General features: G+C 47.7%; 1 protein-coding gene across 4 annotated transcripts in view; it reads left to right on the top strand.

Moving 5' to 3' along the window:
- AGAP1 (ArfGAP with GTPase domain, ankyrin repeat and PH domain 1) overlaps nt 1-23,275 on the top strand; it is a 1,778,872-nt gene that overhangs the window by 1,744,369 nt on the left and 11,228 nt on the right. For all 4 annotated transcript variants that reach the window (XM_069615994.1, XM_069615993.1, XM_069615991.1 and 1 more), the window contains one exon: nt 7,106-7,361. In XM_069615994.1, coding sequence (XP_069472095.1) covers nt 7,106-7,361 — 256 coding nt within the window. The remainder of the gene's footprint in view (nt 1-7,105; nt 7,362-23,275) is intronic.

The raw sequence follows: 23,275 nt of genomic DNA, 5'->3' as shown, positions 1-23,275 counted from the left end.
ATAACCATTCCAGTTATGAAAATGCTGGATAATACATCTTCAGAGCTGGTTATGATAGCAAGTAGGCCGGGAAACGTGGGTATACGGGGTGTCTCATACAACGACAGTCATTTAACTAGCATTTTGTATTATCCTGTGCCATTGGATACCCAAGCTTTTACTGTATCTGTTTCTTGCAATCTTCAGAACACGCAATGAAGCTCAAATCTTACTGCACCTTCATTCACCTGCATTAAAGATAATATCCACTTGGCTTGAACACCAGGTTACTTGTTTGTGTGTCCTTGGCCTTCTCTCCTGCCTGAGCAATCCCCATGTTCTTTTCCTGTTGTGCTTTGTGGCATGCTGCTCACGTCCAGCCCTCACTCTGATATCCCCATATTGCGTGCTGTCGATGATCTCTCCATTCTCCTCCCCTTCCTACGGGGATCAGCATTACCTCGCCTCATTCCTAAGCTACTGCCTTGCATCCATCTCGAGATAATGCTATCACTCCTGTAACTAGGGCCACACTCACACCAGGATCTACATGGTGATCTGATTCTTTGTAGTTTGGCAAGCCTTGTGGCTCCTTTTTTAAATATTGTATTGAAACGCCTGTGGTCTTCAGGATGTACCCTTTTTTTGTTCTAAGGCGCCAGCGTCATCCTCCCTTGTAGACTCTTGTTCTTTCCTCCTCTAAATACTATCTTACCAAAGATAGGTTTCCTCTGTCCCCCCCTGTTTCATCTGCCCAATGAGCTATTGTGCCTTCTCTGATGCCTACTGGAATTAATTGTGGTCTCCACTGAAACAAACCCCTCTGTCCCCTTATCATTCACTTGGACCCCTTCCTTGGGTCACTGCCATAGGTTCTATTGGTCTCATTACCACTTTGTCCCCTTTCCAGACTCGTCCTTTCATTGCAAGCCAACACGTGGAAGCCTTGTCACTTCCCTGTTTCTGTCGTGAATTATGTCTTAGTTGCTTGGAGCTTCGTTAATGAAGTGTCTCTTCCTTGTCTCCTCTCTCCTGGCAGCCTCAGTCTGCGAATGTCTCTTCCCTACTGTTTTAACTGTCTCGCTCTGTTGAGTCGCTTCCAGCCCCTTCACAGCTCATATTAAAGTTTACATTTCCAATGCATAGAGGCCACAATGTGAAAAATAATTGATCCACCAGTATGAGTCTGTATGAATGAAGGGGTGATATCACATTATACTAAGCATAGTCTCCAGCAATTAAAGGCTACTCCCGCGATGTATGGCTTCATGAATTATGGATTCGTCATAGCAATTAAAGGATTCATCCGACAAAAGGATATTACTCTCCAAGAATAACTGATTGGCCTCCCAACAGGGTCATTGGCAATAACTGTCGTGGGTTAATCTCAAGATGGTTAAGGTGTACAGGAATAAAGAATTCATCTTGTCTTGTCACACCATGGAAAGAGCAAATGCCCAGGTTGATTATGGGTTCTCGGGATACAGGGCTGGACTGGCCATTAGAGAACTCTGGAGATTTCCTGGTAGGCATCTGCAGCCTGGGCCTCTTTTGTCTGGTGTTTCCAAATGTTCTCATAGGAAATGGGCTGTGCTAGCTGAAAATGTGTAATATGGCGCCACTTTGAAAATTATTTCCATGGTCTTTTTTGGTTCCCAGTCCTCTTCTGTCGGGATAGGATGCCTAAACCACAAATAAAGTGATCATCAGGAATAAAGGCTAGCAGGCCTTTTTTCGGTTGGTCAGTGGAGATTAGGTTTCTGGAATAAAGATAGTATTTTCATATGATTATCTATTTATTGCTGGGCCTCTCGGCTTTCCAGATGAGTCGTCTTTCTGTGCTGGCCTGGCCTTGTCTGCGCGTGGTGCGGAAGGTGGTGTTTGTGTCGATACCTGATCCGAGATGTCCTTGTCCGGGGGCATGCACCTGGCAATGCTGCGTCATTTCCTTTCTGCTTCCTCCCAGTGAAAGGCCAGGCCATGGGGCCTGCTCCGAGGTCACACTGCGTGTACCAAGAAGTGATGCGGTACTAATCCCCATTTTCTGGGGAAGAAGTCTCTTCGCACAGGTATTTAAAAGCGGATTAGCTCTGACCTAACACTAGATTAGTGTCCGCAAAGTAAACAGTGCTCGGATACACTGACAGGCCCTCGCTCTAGTAGTCTCTCTTGCCTCTTACCAATAATATGACGTTGACACATTATTCAGAGAGATTGGAATCGCTTCCTCCGACATGCCACTGGGATATGAATTTCAAGTATAAACAGATAAGCACGGAGTTCCCCTCGCACTAAGCTGTCAGACGCCCCCACCAACCCCATATCAATGAATACGTTTCTTTTTAGTCACTTCCTTGCTAGGGACTTTGCAGGCCCCTGTTGCCCACCGAGATACTCTTCATACCAGCTCGCGTCCTTTTCTCCTTTGCAGCTCTTGTCAGGTCAGGTGAGCGCTGGTTGCTGCACTGGACCAGGTAACCGCCCTCAAGGTGAATGCGTCATGGTGTGGGTCAGGTCACAGCCCCGGTTCTCCCGGAGCATGTGCGCGCGGATTGTATATTAACGACTGTTTTTCCTAATAATTGGCCCAGTCACTCGTAACTTTTAATTAAGACCATTTCCCACAAAGCAAATCTTCAGTTGACTATATACACACACACACACTCCTCCCTGGATGTGACTGCCGATCTATCTTTGCCCGCTATCCTCGCTTTGATTCTCTCCCCGCACATACTCTTGCCCTCGTTATATAAGCTCTCTCTCAATCTCTTGCTACTCACCTTTCCTTCTTTCATTCATCCCTCACTCTTTGATTCTGCAACTATATCGCCTCTTCTTTTCCCTACTTATGTTGTATTCTTCTACTACCCTCATTTTTCTTCTCATGTGTTTCTCTGCTCTTAACTCGCTCTCTTTACTCACCTAGCTTCCTTTATGCCTCTCCCCATCTTCTAGCTTTCCTCTTCCCGCTAAACTCTTTGCTTGCTTTTATCATTTTTCTTCACTCCTGCTATCCATAACGGTCGCCTCCTCATTTTCTCCTTTCATTTTCGTCCATCCCCCTGTTTTTCGCCATCATATTACTGACTACTCTACACCTGTGGCGTACCGAGCGGTGGGGCTGGAGGGTCGGGACTTGGGTGGGGCAGCTTATTCCCTTCAGTGGCTCTTATAGAGCCAGACCAGGACTTCTGGCAGTGGGACATCTCTCCCGTTCGGGACCCTCACAGGGTGCGGAAGGGAGAGGTTTCCTACTGGCAGGACAATGAGGGTGTTCCTCCTCGGCACCCTCATTGTCCTGGCACAGAGCATTACAATAGGAAACATGAGACGTTGATATGGGACTATTAGCAGGGACTTTAGTCCCTTTAGAAATAGCAATGGGGGTGACCAGAAGTTAGAAGGGGGATTGTTAGGTTCACATTAATCTGCTTAATGCTGTTGTGACATTGCATGCAGGATGGGGAGAATAAAGCTAAAGCCATACTCTTATTGTTCAACATATTTCTATGCCTGGCGTGGCTGACTTCTTTCCTCTCTGATCAACCCTCCCAGGTTCAACTTGGGTCTTCCTCTCCTCCAGTGCTATGCAGATGACACTCGGCTCATTTTCAGGCTACCCTCAGCCACCTCTCCCCCCCCTCTCTCATCTCTGACTGTCGGTCCGCCATCCAGGAGTGGTGTGCCGCCAATGATCTCTGCCTTAATGCCAGTAAGATCGAGATTCTCCTCATTGGCACACCCTCTCCCTCCTTTCCTGTCACTCTGGCTAGCATCTCTTGGCCCTCTTCCTGCTCCCACCTGTGAGGCTAAAAACCTCGGGGTTATCTTTGACTCCAAACTCTCCTTCTCTCCTTACATCTGTGATGTCTCTAAGAAGTCACACTACCAGCGGCACCTCCTCAGAGGTATTCTTCCTTTCCTCTCCTTCCCCCAGAAGCTCACTGACTCCAGAACTCTCGTTCTCTCTAGGCTGGACTATTCCAACAACCTCTTTCTAAATCTGCCTGCTTCTACTCTCAGCCCTCTGCAACTCATCCAGAACAGGACTGCAAGACTTGTCCTTGGCCTCAAGCCCAGGGATCGTATCTCTCTAGGACTGACATCTCTGCACTGGCTCCCAGTGGCTGTGAGGATTAAGTTCAAAACCCTCTGCATTGTCCACAAGGCCTTCTGTGCCATGGGGCCTCAAAACCTTCAACTCTCTCTCTTCCTAAATATCTTCCTTCTCGAGCTCATCCGCCTCCAACTCCCTCAGGGTCAGTCGCTTCTACAAGCAAAAAGTTGGTGGTAGATCTTTCTTCGGCTGGGGCCTCCCTGTGGAACAGCCTCCCTGCCTCCCTGAAACTTGAGAAGAATCATCTCCGGTTCCGGAAGCACCTTAAAACCTTCCTCTTTGCTTCTGCTTTCTCTCCCCCTCTCTCCTGCTAAATTCCTGACTGAAATTGCACTGAATCTGCAACTGGGCCACTCTCACCGATCTCGGTCCTTGGCCCAGCCACTCTCCCCTTGCACTGCCTCCCTGGCAACCCCTGCACTGCGGGACCTCTGCTAGGTTTCGTATTGGGTTCATGGCTTGTTCTGGTTCCTCTTCTGTATTTCGTTGCAGTTGGTGCCCGGAACTTTTGGTGTTATGGAGTGAGGGTGTTGTTTTAACTCTTGTTCCTTCCGGATGTTTCTCATCTTTTCCTGTGCGGTCCTGATATTTTGCTGAAGTGTCTAGCATCATTGGTGGGTGGTCCGTTGTGAGGTATGCTGTTAGGTATAAAGATTTTTCCCATTCTTTTTGGAGTTTGTTCTATTCTCTGTCCTGCTTATGGGTGGATACTCCCCTGCTCTGCATCGAACGGTATGACGTTCATTCGTCCTGTTTTTTTTCCACAGCACTTTTTTCTGAAATCTTTTTGGCGAAAAAACATTGAAAAATATGGGGGTGGGGAGGAGGGCATATAAGGGCTACGGTGGGGTGGTGTATAGGGATAAATAAAATAGGGAAGAGGGAATTGCCCCCCCCACCACCCTCAATAACAAAAATTCAATGATTTTTTTCCAGCAAAAAGTACTGCGAAAAAAAACAGGCGAAGAATGAACATCGAACCCACCTAACTCTCTCGCTCACTTTCCATTTGCCACATCCCGCCCTTGTCTCCTCTGTCTTGCACATACTCCCCTTTCTCTCCTCAGTTATGCTCCCTGCTGCCCCACTTTTTCTGCTATTTTACCTTTTGTTCCTTCCCTCTCCTGCTTTTTGGTGAGAGCACCCAACATAGTTTTTTGAACAGTAGTGTTTTTTTCATATGCCCATATTTCCCACCATTGTGTTGTCTCACCTGAGTCGTGAATGATTAGCAGTCAAACTAAACTGCTGTGCGTGCGCAGAAGCTGACAGACAGCCTGATGGTGAGGACCCTGGCCGTATTTATTGTAAAAACAAGTGCATTCACCATAGGAATGCATTTGTTAATCTGAGAGTTCCACGTATCTTTGTAGCAGGAGGATAGCTCAGCGGCAAAGCGCTCGCCTTGGATGCAAGACGATGTGGAGCAATACAGGTTCGATCCCCGGGTCCGTGCTTAGAAATCGCTGGGTATTCGTTTTAAATAACCAATCAATCAAGGCTACGTTTTATAACTTAAAGTCCCCAGAGCAAGGTTCATAACGGTACTCTTTCCTCCTCCCCCCCCCCCCACCCTTAACAGCGTGTTGGAAAGCCTGCTCCTTCATCGGGCTAGATAGCTGCTCCAAAGTTTCTGCACAATGCAGTAAAAGAATTTGAAGCACCCAGGACGCAGACACCTGCTGCCGCATAGCACTGTGTTCTGAAGTTGTGCAGTAGAGAGAGCTAGAGACTGGTGACTGAAAAAAATGACCGTCGTATTAATTAATGTATTCAAAGGCACTGGTCACCCTTACGTAGAACGTGTCGACACCCTGCTGCGTTTTTTTAACTTATAGCACTGCTGCTCTCCTTTTGCACCTCCTAACGTCTATTCTCTGTTCTTTGTTATCCTTTTGTAACAGCGCTTCACTTTTAGCTCCTGCTCTTAAGGATAAGTCCCACCTAACCCCCTTCCCGCTTCCTGCTCGGCATGTCCCTGGCTCTGGTGAAATAGACTCCATGGTCCTCGCTGCCCATCTAATGTCTATTCTTTGCTTTGTGACCATAGTTTGTCTACTGCTGCACCATCTACCTTTTACTCTGTGGAAGTCTCTCATATCTTGGCTGCACATCCCCAGTTTGAGGCCCTGCTCTCTCGAGTTAATGTCGCTCTTACAGCATCATCTCACACCATATACTTTCGGTGGGTGTTCATGTTCCCCTGCTACTGTGCAGACTTAATCTTTGGCGCTTAATTACTTGTTCTCCCAATTGAGAAATGGTAGCACCTGTGTTAGAGCCCTTCTCTACAACCGTATTGTAAAACTAAAGTTGTGTGTGTGTGTGTGTATGTATGTATGTATGTATGTGTGTATGTATGTATGTATATATATGTATGTATGTATATATGTGTATGTATATATGTATATATGTGTATGTATGTATGTATAACTTGGATCTTCAATCACTGCTCGGGGTTTCCTGTGACCTTGCAGATCATATTCAAGATGCTCATTAACTCTAGCTATGGTTTTGTGGCCTTGGAATTTGCAGGCTTATCCTTGATATGTCTTACATTTACAGTTTAGAGCATGTGTATTTAACCATTCTAAGTTCTTCTACCCAACATCCTTATACCCAGCCTTGCACAGTTCTGGTCTCGTTGCAAGACCTACTTCAGTTCACCCTGATTGAATTTAGTTTACCTTTTAGGTTTTTATGCTGTTATCAAGTATGCTGTCGTCTCCTTGCGTGGGTGTTTGTCTTTATATAATAAACAATTGATGCTGAAGTATAGTTAGATTTGATTAGCCTTGGACTAGAGGGCAATAGTATTTTTGAATGGCTCGACTTTTCCTACACTGTAGTCTTTGGCTGGCATCCTCCCGGCTCACCTGCGTTTGTATACCTTTTCATTAGTATTCTTTATCTCGCTCTTTGGACTTGGTCCAACTATCTGCTCTATTGTTGAAAGCACAACAGTCAGGTGCATCGTAGAGAAACACACTTTCTGCCTTATCATTCCAGGGAAGAAAAGGAACGATGGATACGAGCCAAATATGAGCAGAAGCTTTTTTTGGCCCCGCTGCAGGGCCTGGACCTGTCGTTGGGCCAGCAACTGCTACGAGCCACGGCGGAGGAGGACCTGCGCATGGTGATTCTGCTGCTTGCACATGGTGGACGCGAGGAGGTGAACGAGACTTGTGGAGAAGGAGATAGACGGACTGCCCTGCACCTCGCTTGTCGCAAAGGAAATGTTGTGCTTGTTCAGCTCTTAATCTGGGTGAGTAAAACACCTGAACTTCGGTACTGTAAAGCAGGTATGCTCCTTCCTATCCCCGTAGTTCATCCTAGAGCAGTGTCCTGGACAGCTGAGCACATTTTGATAGTGTGATTGACTTGGGAACATAGCGCTGTAGTCTTCCATGCACATAATCCATATTCCAGGCTCCCGTCCAGTGTCGATCACAGCATCACATAGGCGCAGGGTGCTTCACCTCCATTATCGCAATGACCTGTTAAACTGCTCTGGCAGAGCTTGATGATACCACTACCAATGCATTTCCAGATCTCAGTGGTGATATATTAAGTGAGGGGTTGGCTTACTCGGGATCCAATTCCTTCCAATCTCCTAGACACTATTTTGACTATATTCTTACATGAGCAGGAGAGCTCCCAGAATCATCCTGTTCCATTGGCATGCTCTTATATACTTTAAGCAAACCTTCTCCCATACGTGTTTTTGTCATTAGAGTGCAGCCCTTGGGTAGGCAGCAATCCTGGCCAAGCATTACCGCTGGCATGGTGATTAAGGCATTGCTTCTTGCGTGGCAAACAGTATGTGGTTTCATACTCCTCTCCATGAGTTTTGAGGTTGCACAACCCCATCTGTGATCAGCAGTAGCCTGTGGCATTTCTTCCTTTCCTCTACTTGAGTAACCCCAACACGTCCATTAAAGTGCTTGTGCATTTGATTCGAGTTGAATTAGTCAAGATGTTAACGATATACACAGACTACACACCTCTAAATCTCCGGTGGCATTCAGTGCTTCACAGTCTGAAGAAGCCATCCTATGACAGTAACTCATCACTTTGAGACCATGGCAGTGGAAGGGCAAATGCATTTTGATATCATTTTCCATTACGCAGATATTATTTATGTACTCGTTGTTTTTTGTCTTTCAAACAGTTTCTTTGCTGTACTTTGTAACTTGACTGGAGGATTGGGAGGTGTGTGGTGCAAAAGGGGCACTACATGTCCCCCTTTTGTTTATGTTGTCTTTACCCTGGTTTTGTGAGATTGTTGTATGTCTGGGGCTGAACGTGTAGTGGCAGGAAGGGCATAATGGGGATTATGGCGGGGTAGCTGCAGGTCACCGTTATTCTTGTCATACACGATGGTTTTCGTTTAATAGGCTTTAGACATGAAATTCCTTTTTTTTTCAAGTGGTTCTCGTCCTGTTTTCTTTTTTCTTGGACAGCATATGCTGCACATTCTCTGGGTTTAAGCTGTGCGCATTGTGCCACAAACAATTTGCAGCAGCTGACCTTCATATTTATTGCATTCTCTGTCTAGCAACTAACTAGTGCCGGCCTGCATTCTTTTCATGTAGCAGTCTCACACCCGCCACTCAGAAGCAGTCTCTTGTTTGTGCAATCAGGTGTGGGAGGGGGCTTATCTCACAAGCGAGACATGACCTCTTCTGAAGAGGAGAATCCAGCAGACCTGTGCTGGTCCACAAACGACTGGCGCAATCCTGAGTGGCCCAAAGCAAATAAGTGTCACCTGACCCAGGCTCCCAGTTTCCTCTGTTGGCAGTATTTTGCTCAAGAACTCTACAAGAGGTTCATATAACCTATTGGTCCCTGGACCATCTTTTCTTGAAAATTTTGCATTTTTCTGTCCGGTGAGTCCACATTTTCAAAAATTTCGTATAATAAGTTAATGCACATTCAGATCAAGCATACTTCCACTTCTGGGTGCAGTGAGACCGCTGCAGAATTGTACCAAGGCCTTACACTTATGGCGCCTTATACTGGGTACATTTTCTCATTAAAGTAATGGCTCGAGCAAGTTGCACTAGACATTAGTACAAGCCCCGAAATATCATGGGGCAGCCAGACTTCGTGATTCTCTTCCATTACATCAGTATCATGCAGTACCATCTGCTGAATTACCTAGCCTCTGATGCTCCACACAAGAGAAAAAAGAAAATAAGTGAAGGGGTCCTGTTCTACAGGTAGATAGTCCTCTATTGGCGGGCTGAAGATACACAAGAAATAGCATTCCTTTCTCCCTGGTACTGTCTGCCTCACCTCCTTCGCTCTAGGGGCCTGGTTGAAGTTTCTGCCTTCATAGGTGGCTCTTTAGAAATTGCAATAAGCAATGCGCCTCCTGGATTAGCTGCAAATGCCAGAGGAAGAATTCTGGTGTACATGGGCACGCCTGACCAGTTTGGATATTTAATCTTCATTCACTACTCATTCCTATTACTTCACCTTCATCAAACTTCATAATGACTGCAGTTTGATTTGCTGGTCCACTCCCCTTGGACAGTAAAACCATTAATAATTTTGTGGTCCCTAGTAAAGCCTGTCCGAGCACAGACCTAGTCAACACCCTTTTGAAGGGATTGGTTCCTCCGACGTATTCGACATCTATGACAGGTAATCACCACAGCTGTGCTGCTTCGGAAACATTTTCTGCGTCAATGATGTCGATGCGCTGTCCTCGTGGGCCTCCGTCGAGCTGACGTCACTGGATGTTATAAGTAGGACGCACGACGCCCGTAGCCTTAGTTCCGATTTTTCCGCGAACGTGTTCGCTTCGGAGATCTCGGCGCGCCTCGGTTCTTCTGTTACTTCTATCGGCCTCGGTTCTTCTGTTACTTCTATCGGTTCTTTCGAACTTGGTGTTTTGTGAAACAGATATCATGCCTTCGTCTTCTTCTATCTCGCGGTCGGGATTCAAGAAGTGTCGGGACTGTGGTTCCAAGATGTCACTTATGGACCCGCACGCCGTCTGCCTCTGGTGCCTAGGTGAGGACCATGTCACCCATGACTGTGACGATTGCCAGTCGTTAACGTCAAAGGCCTTGCGGGAGCAGAAGAAGAAGCTGACTGTAGGTAGGGTTTCCAAACCCCGAAAGTCGAAATCCGCTGGGCTTTCGACCGATGATTCGAGGGGCGACTCTCCGAAACATCGGCGTAAGTCCAGGGGGCCTCTTCGAGGCACTCGCGGTAGCGCCTTCATCGGTCGCCTTCCCCGTCCTTGTCCGAGGACTCCGCCAGACGGCGGGTTGCTTGTCCCAACAAGCATTCTTCTCCTGCTGAATGGGATGCATTTCGTATGGAGATGATGGCGATTTTCCAATGGCAGGGCTCCGTTCCATCCGCGCCTTCGAAAGAAGCTGGTAGGGAAAGTGCTGGTGCCACCGTTCGCACGCCTTCGGGCTCGGGCGGTCGGTGCGATCATCGGGAGCCTTTGAGGTCCCGATCGGACAAGGTGGATCGCTCTAGCCATGCCCGCTCCAGGTCTCGGTACTCGACGCCCTCGAGACCGGCGGAACCTGTGAGGTCTTCTAAGAAAACATCAGCGCCATGTCCGTCGAAGGACTCTCTCGAGGCTCTGCCTCCGAGGAAGTCGTCGACGCCATAGGCGCCGAGGCCGTCGAAGGACACGCTCGGGGCACCTCCCTAGAGGCCTGTGTCGAAGCCATCGGCGCCACGCTCGACGTTGATTCCGTCGAAGCCCTCAACGCCTTTTGTGGAGGCTTTGCCGGAGGTACCCCGTGCATCGGTGGAAACTCTAAGGAAAGCCCTGAAGAAGTCAGTGAGGCCTGTATTTGAACCTTTTTCTGTGCCTTCATCCAGGGATTTATTCCAGCCTCTGGATTACATCTCTGAGGTGGATGAAGGGTCTGATGAAGGTTTGGTTCCTGATGAGGTTCCTGACGAACTCTTGTCTGTCATAGCCAGTTGGAAGACCTGCGTCAGTCTTTGCACGACGCCAGTGGTCTGGACACCTCTCCGGAGGTTGAGTTCGGTAGGCCTGAGCCTGGCACGCACGCCGTATCTTCATACCGTCTCATGTCGAGGGTGACGGAGTACTTGGGGTGGTCTGCGCCACCAGTGGATTTTCTGCAGGATGACCTGACAGATATCCTTGACCAAGGTCCACCCACTGACCCGGTGCTGCCAGTTCATATGGCTTTACAGAGAAGGGTGGCGGCGGCTTGGACTGCTCCGGAGAGTCTCCCGGCAGTGAGCAAGTCGTTGCTGAAAAAATACCGTCCAGCCAGTAGCGACCCCTGCTACTTGACGACGCACCCCACTCCGGAGAGTTTGGTGGTGCAGGCGGCTACAGCCCCAGCAAAGCAGGCGTCGTACCCTACCATCCCTCCTGATGGGGACGATAAACGTTTTGATGGCTGGGCGAAGAAAGTGTTTTCTTCAGGGGGTATGGCTTTACAGGCAGCCAACTCTGTGTGCCTTAGCACGTTTCACTCACACTCTGTGGAATTGCATGTCTTTGGCGGCTGAACATATTCCCGAAGGGGAGGAACGGGATGGTTTTCTTGCCCTCGTTCAGGATGGCAAGGATGCCATGTGTGAATCCATTCAGTCGGGTCTGGACATGGCAGACTGTTCTTGGCGGCGAGCACCGTGATGCGCAGATTTGCGTGGTTGCGGAAGTCGGGGTTTGCTCCTGACGTACAAGCCCGGCTTCTTAACATGCCCTTTGATGGTGTACATCTTTTTGGCAGCAAGGCTGACGAGAGCCTTGAGAGGTTGCAGACCTCCAAAGCTGCAGCAAAGTCGTTGAGTGCTGCAGTCCGCCAACCTCCGCCTTTTCGTCCTAGGGGACAGCAATGGAGGGGAGGTTCCTTTCGATACTACTCCTCTTTTGGTAGATCGAGGGGAGCGGCCAGTCAAAGGGGCCAACGTAGGCGTACCAGAGGTGGAAAACAAGGTACTCGAGGTGCCAAAGCCGCTCGGGCAGTTTCCTCTTTGCCCTCAGGCACTGCCGCAGCCGCTTCAGCTCAGTCATGAGGCCATGTCCCATGGTTCGCCGGTTGGGGGAAGACCGGCGCAGCATCTTGTAGAATGGTATGCCATTACTTCAGATGTGTGGGTTCTGGAGATCATAGCCCAGGGCTACTGTCTTCCTTTCCGGCAGAGGCCTCACGACAATCCACCAGGGAATCTCTCTTTGAAGAGTCCGGATCCGCTCCTTGCACAGGAAATCGAATCCCTGCTGGAGAAACTGGTGCCTGTAGCGGAGAGGAACAAGGGATGGTATTCCCCATATCTTTTGATCCCGAATAAAGACGGGGGATTGAGACCCATCATGGACTTGCGTGGTTTGAACAAGCTCCTCAGGAAGGTCAAGTCCTCCAGGCCCTTCAACTTCAGGACTGGTTGGCGTCTCTCGACCTCAAGGACGCTTACTTTCATGTGCCGATTCATCCCAAGCACAAGAAGTACCTGAGGTTCGCGGTTGGCGACTCGCACTTTCAGTTCGGGTCCTGCCGTTCGGATTGACCTCCGCCCCGAGGGTCTTCACCAAGCTCATGGTGGTGTTGGCAGCGTATCTCAGGAAAGTGGGGATTCACGTCTACCCATACCTGGACGATTGGTTAATCAGGGTGCGCTCTCCCGAGCAAGTCCTGGATCATCTGTCAGTCACCTGCCACTCCCCTCACAAGCTGGGCTTCTACCTCAACTTAAAGAAGTCCCACCTGACACCACCCAGCAGCTCAGTACATCGGAGCAGTGCTCGACACATCCCTGGGGCTGTGTTTTCCTCCCCAGGTGAGGGCTCATCACATTCTGCAGATGGTGAACAAGTTTCAACATGCCCAGAGTCTCCCGGCGTTCGGGTTCTTAAGGTTGCCCAGCCTCATGGCATCCTGCATTCTCCTGGTGCCAGAGGCCAGGCTACGGATGAGATCTCTGCAGTGGGCTCTCAAGATACAGTGGTCACAGTCCTCCGGCAGGATGTCGGATACAGTTCAGGTGCCGCCCTCGGTCGTCCAGGAGCTTCTGTGGTGGGCCTTCGAAGGCAATCTGATGAAGGGGGCTGCATTTTGGCTACCCTGGCCGGAGGTGACGATCCTGACGGCTCTTCCCTCACAGGATGGGGAGCTCATGCCAACGAGTTGACAGTCAACGGTCGTTGTTCTCCGTCGGAGTCCAGACTCCATATCAATCTGTTGGAGCTGAGGGCCGTCAGGCTAGCCCTGAAGGCTTTTCTGCCGTCTGTGCAGGGGAAGAATGTCCTGATTCTGACGGACAATACAGGGGCCATGCACTACCTCAACAAAAAGGGGGGGGGCAATGTCCCTCCCTCTGTGTAGAGAGGCGATGCAGCTCTGGTTCTGGGCCATCCAGCAGGAAATTTCAATCTCGGCAGTTCATCTGAGCAGGCAGAGCACAATCTCTCATGAGTGGGAGCTGGCTCTGGAGATTCTCCTGGAGATTTACGCCCTTTGGGGGACCCCACAAGTGGATCTCTTCACCACCAGTGCGAACGATTCTGCTTGCGGGAATTTCCTCCAAGAGGAGCCTTAGGGGACGCGTTCGTAGTGGAGTGGTCCTTCCCACTGCTGTACGCGTTTCCTCCAGACCCCGCCATTCCGCAAGTGCTGCGGAGGTTATGGAGGTTCGGTTCCCGAATGATCCTCATTGCGCCGGCATGGGCCAGGAGAACGTGGTACCCGGACCGTCTCGACATGTCCATCTACCCTCCACGCTGTCTTCCCTACCGAGACGATCTGCTCTCACGGGAGGGAGGTCAGGTTCTCCATCCAGAGGTCAAGTCCCTCAACCTTCATGCTTGGCTTCTGAAAGGTTGAGGTATAAGGATTGGGACTCCCTGAAGACGTGATGGAGGTGTTGCCTGCAACGAAGTCCCTGTACCATTGCCGTTGGAGAAAGTTCTGCGACTGGTGCAGAGTTCAGAATGTGGATCCTTTTTCATGTGAAATTCCTGTGGTTCTGTCTTTTTTGCTTTCATTAGCCCACAAGGGCCTGCAAGTGGGTACCATTAAAGGTTACCTGGCAGCGCTGTCCATATTTAAGCGCTCATCTGAGGAGTGTTCTTATTTTAAAATTCCTTTGATTTCTCAGTTTCTGAAAGGGCTCACTAATCTGTTCCCCCCCCCCCCATCACCTTTCCAGGTGCCAGGTTGGGATTTAAACCTGGTTCTAAAATTCCTAATGGGAGCTCCATTTGAGCCTTTACATTCTTGTCCTTTGAGAACGTTGACCTTGAAAACTGTATTTTTAGTTGGTCACTTCCGCTCGCAGAGTGAGTGAGTTGTAGGCACTTTCCGTTAAGCCACCCTTCACAGTATTCCATAAGGACAGGGTTGTCCTTAGGGTTTGTCCTTCTTTTCTTCCGAAAGTTGTGTGGGAATTTCATTTAAGCCAGTAGGTCATTCTTCCGGCGTTCTATCCTCCTCTGCATCCTTGTAAGGAAGAGGAGAGGCTCCATAGGTTGGATCCTAGGAGAGCTTTAAGTTTCTACATCTCGCGCATGTCCCGGGTCAGAGTGGACAATCAGCTCTTTGTAGGATACGCTGGAAGGCGTTTGGGACAAGCTGTTACTAAACGGACTTTGTCTAAATGGATTATCTTGACAATTTCTGAAAGTTACCACTTGGTGGGTAAGGACCCTCCGGTAGGCTTACGGGCCCATTCTACTAGAGGTGTGGCTGCCTCTACTGCCCTGCAGAGGGGTGTTCCCATTCGTAACATTTGTGAAGCAGCCACATGGGCCTCTTTCCATACTTTTGTCAAACACTACTCCTTGGATTCTATCCATGGGCAAGATTTGGCCTTTGGCAAGGCAGTCCTCTATTCTGCAATTTAATTGGGCATTCTAAAATTCTAAATTCTTTTCCCACCTCCTTACGTTGGTACTGTTTTGGGAGTCTGTCATAGATGTGGAATACGTCGGAGGAACCAATCCCTTCGAAGAACAAGTTACTTTCTTACCTGGTAACGTTCTTTCGATGGGATGTTCTGACGACTTATTCCACACCGAACCCTCCCAACCTGCCCATCTACAGAATTTCTTATGCGATTGCAGCTTTCGTTTCCGCAAGGCTTTCTGTAGTCATACTGGCAGAAGATTGGTGCCACAAGTTCTGGGAAAAAACTACAACTGAGGCTATGGGCGTCGTGCGTCCTACTTATAACATCCGGTGACGTCGGCTCAACGGAGGCCCTCGAGGACAGCGTATCAATGTCATTGACGCAGGACGCAGACACCGAAAAATTTTCAGAAGCAGCACAGCTTTGGTGATTACCTGTCATCGATGTGGAATACGCCGTTGGAACATCCCATCAAAAGAACATTACCAGGTAAGAAAGTAACTTGTTCTTTCACTCTCATAAAGTCGGGTATCTTTCGTTAGGATCTGAGTGAAAATCCAAAAGAGGAAGGAAGGCCAGTACTAACATCTTGTAAATTGACTCTTACCACCATTGCTACATGCATAATATGATCCAGGTCTCGTGCCTTACCCTGCTTCAGCTTAGACCCCTCCTCCCAAGACACCCAAGCTGATCGATCCAGACCAAATCCCAGACTTCTGTACCAAAACAAATGGCTTCCCCAAATGTTCACCTACCAAAGGTTACTTGCCAGTTAGTCATCCCGATTCGATAAACATCACCTGCCTTGCGTCTGCACATTCATGTCAGAGACCTGTAGAAGCCTAATAAGTCAATCCTGGCATCCTTTAAAGATAACCAATACAGAAGGACGCAGCCGGGTTTGTGACTGGTAACCCTCCAGCTCAGTCTTTGGTTGTGATGGCTGCCCGAAGTCAAGTAGTGCTGATCTCACGGAAAGAATATTCATCTTTGCCTCAACGCAGTGGTCAGCAGTACAAAATGGGTTCTAGAAGATTCAAGCCTTTCAGTACACCATCTTCCTTCTAGTCAGCAAAGATAGTCCTTTAAATTGCAAACTCCTTTTTGTTCAATAGCCCCTGCTGCCAAACACTCAGCTTCACTCAACCTCAAAAAGCGAAGGTATGTATGTATGTATGTATGTATCTATGTATGTATGTATGTATGCATGTAGTGCAACAAAAGCCCTAAGGCATCAAGGCGCTAACACACAACTGTTAGGGGGGAGAAAGCAACTCGCTCAGATCTCAGAAATGTCTTCAGATTCCTATGAAACTGAAGATGATCAACGGTTTCACAAAGCTCTCTCGGAAGAGAGTTCAACGTTGTCGGGACTAATATGAAAAAAGAGCGACCTCCTGCTCGCTTCCTACAAAATCATGGACTATGAAGCAGAGTCTGAGAGGACGACCAGAGTTGTCTCGCCAGATGATAAAGACTACATTTGGAACAAAGGTATCCCGCGCCAGTGCTATGAAGGGCGCAGTGTACCAAGCACAGTATTTTAAACTTGATTCGGTACAAAGGAAATCCCCCACCCACCACCAACATGACCAGTTTTCAACAAGCAACTATAAAAAGTCTGATTTCCAGGTAAACTAGGCACCCCAAGATTTCCCTCCGTTCTGAGCACAATAAACGGGGGTTTATGGGGTCGGACCACCTTTACCACTTGATTACCCATAGGTGATCTTTTAAGTGCATGTAATATTTGGAAGCGTGCATTCTAGGTGAGGCAAACCTACAGAGACAAATGTTATTCATTATCTTACCTTTTGTAATGTCGGACGAGCTTTAGGTGTGAAGTGCAACCTGCCCAAAAAAGCTAGTACATTAAAATAAATGTGTATCCCTATTTGAGAAGGTTTGGAGGAGATTTCTATCGTTATACTAGACTGAAACATTTCATTGTATATACCGAGTTTGATGGGTGGGGTAGTGGGTCGGGGAGGAGGGAGGGAATTGTTGGATTTTAGGCAATTTGATATGCAAATTGATTGACTGCTAATATGTTTAAATTGTGATTGTGAGATCGGATGTCACATTATTCTTGTATATATGTGTACATTTTGTATATTTGGAAAACAATAAACAAACATTTAAAAAATAAAAGTTTATTTAATTATCAAAAATGATTAGGGAGGGGGGGAAACCCACAATAAAAAGGAACCCAAGCAAAAACAGGTATGACATTTCATTGGAGTCAATGGTTTCACAGTGAAAAGGGATTCTGTGCGAACAATGGTAATAAGGAAAATGTGAATACCCAAAATACAATGAGCAAGTCTCTGGCAAGGAGTACAAATCTCAGTAGTGGGTTAAGTACGTCTGGGTCTGTCCCTAGAGGTTCACACGTTCGGGCAGCCCTGGAAGTGCCTGCTGATCAGCCTTTCCTTTTGCACAAAAAAAAACTCAGACCAGCCCCAAATCCATTTCACCGCCCAACAAGATCTCCCATTCACCGTCTAGGCTCAGACTCGGTCCTCTGCCTATTCTTTTCCGTGGCTCTGGGGTTTCCTTCATAATCCATTCCTGTCATTTGTAAGGTGCTTAAGTGGCCTGAAAATGTCCTCACTCCCTTCAGTAGCCTTTCTAGGCATTGACCCAGAGTCTTCCATCTGTTGACTGGCACTCGATCCACTTCATCTTTATCATTCCACAAGAAACTGACAGGTTACTTCACACAGCATCTTCCAGCCATGCGCAGGCAGGTCTTCAATTTCTATCCCGCTTTTCTCATGGTTAAGTGGGAGGCTTGGCTGCTCCAATCCTGGTAAATAGTCAGGTGACCAAGCAGGGAGCTGATCCTTTTCAAAGTCAGCAGCTCCCAAACACAGATGCTGCCTGAGCAAGCAACTGATGCTGCAGAATTAGCCGTTCGGGCAAAGTTGTCCTCGATTCAAAATAACAAATATTAAACTGAGTAATTCAAAAGCAAACCTTCATAAAGCCCCCTTCGCCCCCATGCTCATTCTCTGGGTAAGAGCAGTAATCAATCCTAGCCCATCCCTAGCTTATATCCACCCATCTGTTTCCGTGTTATGATCTTCATTCCTTCACTGAGGAACTTCAACATGTTTCACTGCTAACCAATATGATTTGTGTTTTTGGTTGAAGGAAAATAATCCCCTGCCCCTCTAGATGATCCCAGACCCTTCTTGCTCCAGCTGGTGCTATCCCCATCGTCCAACATGAGGAGACGTCTAGTCAGCCCCGTTTGCAGGGAGGTGGCCACAGCTGCGCCAAGAGCCTATTACAGCTTCTCACAAGCGCAGAGCTCCTTTTGCCCCTGGCTTAAACTTAGCTAACGTCACGCCAGGGAAAACTGCTAGGAAGTAGTTTCTCACCCTGACACATCATAAGGTGTTTGAGCCTCCCTGTACAGAGTTATCCCTCATATTTGTAATGTGTAAGAATCTCGGCTGGGTAAGTGCCAGGCAAATTGTCGACTTATTTAAACCTGTTTTTGAATGATCTAAGCAGATTCTGTCTGATTTGCATCATACTGAATTCCATATTCCTTCAAAAAAATGAATTTGGAGCTTGCTACCACCAGGAGCAATTTCAAATAATAGAGTCAGTGCCATGATCCATTAGGCACTCATGGTTTTGTGGCACTATCCATTACAGGTACTATTGATGCAGGTTAGGAGGGGGACATTCCACCTCTTTTCTAGGCCTTTTTAAAACCCTTAGGCCAGGCACTACAGGCCAATGGGCCTAATACCAGTAATCAAACGTATTGTTGCACTGTACCTAAAATCATCGGTCGGTACACATTTTACAGGGCTGTGTTGTCAGGGCCCCACACAGTACTGGGGTCATGTTTGCTTCGAAACAGGAATAGTGAATTTAGAGAATCACTGGCAACTGAGATCTGTCTTCGTTAGGCCTTTGCTTCCTGGTGGAGTTGTATCAGAGGCCGAGATTACCCAAATGCAAATATCCCGCAGACCTGATAAGATACTCAGAGATAACAATTCCTGTTGGGAGCAAAAGAGGAACATCCCCATTACGAAAGAGGGGTACGCCTTTACTAACAATACATTCCTGCCTGTAATGTAAAAAAGGGAGACTGTTGTCCAATTCTAGACTTGTATGACCTCAATTTCTGCCTCTGCAAACGCTCATGATGTTGATATTGGGGCAAATGTTGATCGTGTGAAACAACTGCCTCTGCTCTGTGAACCTTCAAGAGGTGTGTTTCCACCCCTGACCCGACAAGACCAAGGACACTATCTCAAGCTTCCCATGAGATTTAAGCATTTTCAATAAAGGCCCCTCTATTTGCCTGTACACAGCTCTGTTGCCTTTGCAAACATGCTGCCCCAAGTCGGAGTTTAAGGCTTCAAAGATGCATATGGTCAGACTCTTCAGGCAGTTGTTTGACTTTTTTTCAATAATTGCCACAAAGTCTTACAACTGAGAAAGAAGATGTAATAGAGGGGTTAATGGTGGACTCGCGCATCCTGAGAGAGTAGTGGCAATCCAAGTGTGAGCATTTAGGGAACGTAAGATGTGGGATATTGTGATATTAGGATTTGTACTATACTTTGCTGCCATTTGCATGGTCTCCGTACGCTCTGGAACAGAATGGGTGGATTTGGTTAGTTGGGAGGAGAGGGAAAGGCGAGATTGCACTGCTTTGTGTTGAGTTTGCAGATCTAAAGTATCCCAAGCTCTGCATGCTTGTAAGCTTTTACTTATGAAATGTATGAGGAATCTATGGCTTTATCTCCAGAGGGGCTACATTGTGCTTAAAGTGTATGTGGTTGTTGGCCAGGGGCTGAATATGTTGGTTGTAGTTGGAGGTGTACGTTTTTGGTGTTCGAAGTCTGGGGAAGAGGGTCTTTTTTTAAAAGCAGTGTGCGAGTTGCTGGTTTGCGTTCGTGTGGTAAGATGGAGAGAAATTGAGCATTAGTCTGACAAAAGTTGGAGTGTGTTTTTGGGGTTTCTGTAGTGCTTTCAAAGTATTGGTCTGCTGTTGGTTGTGTTATGGCGGGTGGTGCTTAGCTTTAGTGGTTGATGCTTGAAGATGCCCTGTGTTGTGGTTTAGATACTGTGGAAGACAGGGTAAACATTTCATTTTGCAAGCTACAAGCCAGCCATTAAGTCACTCGCCACCTCAATTGTACACATACACAAAGCGCACCATTTCTGACTTGCCAAGAGTCAACTATTAGTCAATGGCTAGTGGCAAGCGCACATTATGAGCTCTAACATACAGAGCGTGCTTTTGTAGGGTTTCTGTGGTGTCTTGATCTGATGTCTTCCAGTCATTGTAGGTTCCTGAGTGCTGTGTGTTGTGTTCTAGGTGGACGGTTGGGAGCCGGTATGGCGGCCCCTTGGGTTATATCTGGGTATGAAAGTCGAACTATTGATCAGTGTTGTTTCCACTGCTTGAATGGGTGTAGGTTAAACTTTTCGTCTGTTAATCATTGAAGAGCCAAGTTCTTAGAAATGAAGTGAACTTCGGGTGGACCTTTTGGGTGTGGCTTTTCGTTGGTAGCGCGTTTCAGTGTTGGCCACATTAGGGGGAAAGGTAAGAAATACAGTTCAAAATATTACATTTTCTTAAGCTTTGTCAAGATTGTACTCTGCTCTGCCAGGAATTTAAAAAAACAGATGGGGTGTTAGCATCCACTCCTTCAGGATTATATCAATCTCTCTTTTATGAGGGTTTTGCATTCTGTCACAGGATACAATATTACTCCGTGCATTCTCAGTTTCAAGTACTTTGAAATTTTGTTTCCATGTTCCTGCGATCAATCTTCCTGTTTGTTTTCATTTTCAAAGGTCTTTAGTAATTGTCTCCTACTTCCAGGGTTCTGTTTCTTATACTTGTGTGTGTGTGTCTTTAGGAATTTTGCACCAAAGATCGTGTTTCTTTTCAATTGCGTACTCAATTGGCTCTAAGAATTTAGAATCCGAGTTACAGCGTGAGCCCTTCTCCTTGCATCTCTTTCATGAATTGCTCTTTTGAGATTTGCCACTGACATCACTTCTCTATCCCACAGCCTTCTCTTCTGATTTCCTGCTCAACAAAAATTGGGGCCGTTAACGTCTCTCCAGTCTTCACTGCCTTGGTCTACCGGGTAGTTCACTTGTCCATGCTTTCCAAACTGTAAGATCTCAGTTCTGCTTGGTACCAGCATCTGTGTTCCCCGTCATAGATCTATTGGAGAAACCTAGATCAGTTCCTGCACTCAGCAGGAACATTTTGAAACGCACCAGTGAGGAGCGTTTCTATGTACCTGTCTGATCATCCGGCTGCAGAATCCTTGATGATGTATTTTGCCAGTTCAAGTGGGTGGCCTTACACTTCACCCACTCTGTCTCCTAATTGGGATTCCAACTCAATATTAATACAATGGCGACAAACATATTCATCTCTTGATTGTCCATGAGGTCAGGCCGTACTGCAGCAATGCTTAACAGCATGCCATATGGTGGTTGTGAAGAGTCAATTAACCACCGTTTGGTGGAGAGTCATGAAGCTACAAAGTAGGGTGTTGCGAATAGCTGTGAGGTACCCAAGCACATCATATAGCAAGTTTGGGCACATTATGTCTGGTGGAAAAGTGCACCGTAGTGGTTGCTTGTTTCAAACCCCATAGATAGCAATGGCTGTTGGGCATTTTGCTGGCTGTGCAGGCAAACATCTATATGCCTTTTCAGTGCGACAAGCTCTTTGGGGACAAAGTATAGCACATGCTGGAAAAATACAAACTCTAGACCGATCGCTCAATCTTTGTACTTGTCCACTACCCTGAAAGCATTTGTCTCCAACGTACCGAAGCATATTGGTCACAACATAAAGCAGTATTTTGGCAAAGGTACTCCTGTGAGTAGTCAGTTTTACAAAAAGCCAACAGGATGCAGGGGCCAGAAGCAAGCAGTCACTGAGCCTATGGCATCTCAGGGGGCTGTGACCCCAGAGAAGCTGCTTTGATGTGTCCTCAGTTCATACAATACCTGTGAGGAGAATGGCTTGGGGAGGGGGGGGGGGGGGGAGATACATTTGGGGGGATGATACAGTTAAGGAGAGGGGAGCTGTGACCATGGACCCAACAGGTCCTGCAGATAGAAAAGGTTCAATGTCTGCCATTCATTCCCTCCCCACTCAAAGTTGGCCCTTCATAGCAGCACAGGTAGGAGCTCTACCAAGCAGAGCTGCTTCTTGAAGTGGAGCAGATGGCCCAGAAACGGGGCATAGAAAAGGTACCCAACAAAGGTCTACTTGAGATATTTTATGATCCAAAAAGAGAGCTGGGGATGTTGTGGTCCATTTTATATCTGTGTGTCCAAAGCAAATGCATGAGAACGGACACGTTCAAAATGGTGCCTTCGTTCAAGGTTTCAGGTGCACTGTGCCAAGACAACAGAATGGTGCGTCTCCTTGGACTTCCAAGATGCCTGTCCCCAAGTATCTATCTTATCAGCTTAAAGAAAGGTCTTGCTGTTGTGAGCTACTGGCCAGCACTAGTATTTCAAGGGGGCTGCCCTTTGGGCTAACAGCCCCAAGGGTTTTCACCAGGGTCATGACTGTTGTGGAGTCCTTTCTGGGGCTGGCTTGTGTGGTGGTATTCCCCTACCTCGAAGATTGTCTGGTGAAATTGGGTGAAAGTGCTTTAACAGACCTTGGGGCTGCTCCACGTTCTGGTCTTTTTGTTCATCCTCAAGAAGTCAAATTAAGTCGTGCCGTGGGCCTGCAATTTAATGGGGCAGCGTTGAACACAATACCTTTTTAAGGACCTTCCCACCACCCAAAAGGTTTCAGGCATTCCTCCCATTCCTCAGGTGAGGCTTTGCAGGAAGAGGTCCCATTGGGAGCTCGGTTTCAGTTGGAATAGTCTGTCTGGGTTTGTCTGGGTTGTCCTCCAGCTGTTTGGCTGGAGGACAAACAGCTGGTGAGCTGCTAGCACATGCAGGAGAATGTCATGGTGGCTGCACTTTTTACTTTGCCAGTTATTTTAGGTGCAGGTTGTCAACTGGGCCTTTCTCAGCCATCTAGTGGTGCTACAGAGATGGTTGGAAAGAGAGACTAGGGTGCATATCAGTCTTTTGGAGCCGAGGATATTTTGCCACCCTCTGCAGGGAATTCCATTTGCGACTGTAGGGCAAGAGCACAGGTGTCTTGACACCTTCAAGACACCTGTGCTCTTGCTTCGTTCCTCTCTTTGGAGTAGGAGGGCTGGAGCCCCCCTCCACCTCACCCACCAGGAGCAGCAGACCGCTGTGGGCCATGTGCCCCCCACCAACCAGGAGCAGTAG

The sequence above is a fragment of the Ambystoma mexicanum genome, chromosome 9 (assembly GCF_040938575.1).
Source record: "Ambystoma mexicanum isolate Mex_15411 chromosome 9, UKY_AmexF1_1, whole genome shotgun sequence".
NCBI lineage: Eukaryota > Metazoa > Chordata > Amphibia > Caudata > Ambystomatidae > Ambystoma > Ambystoma mexicanum.
Note: the sequence above shows the minus strand (reverse complement) of the source record. Positions and strands in the feature narration are given on the sequence as shown.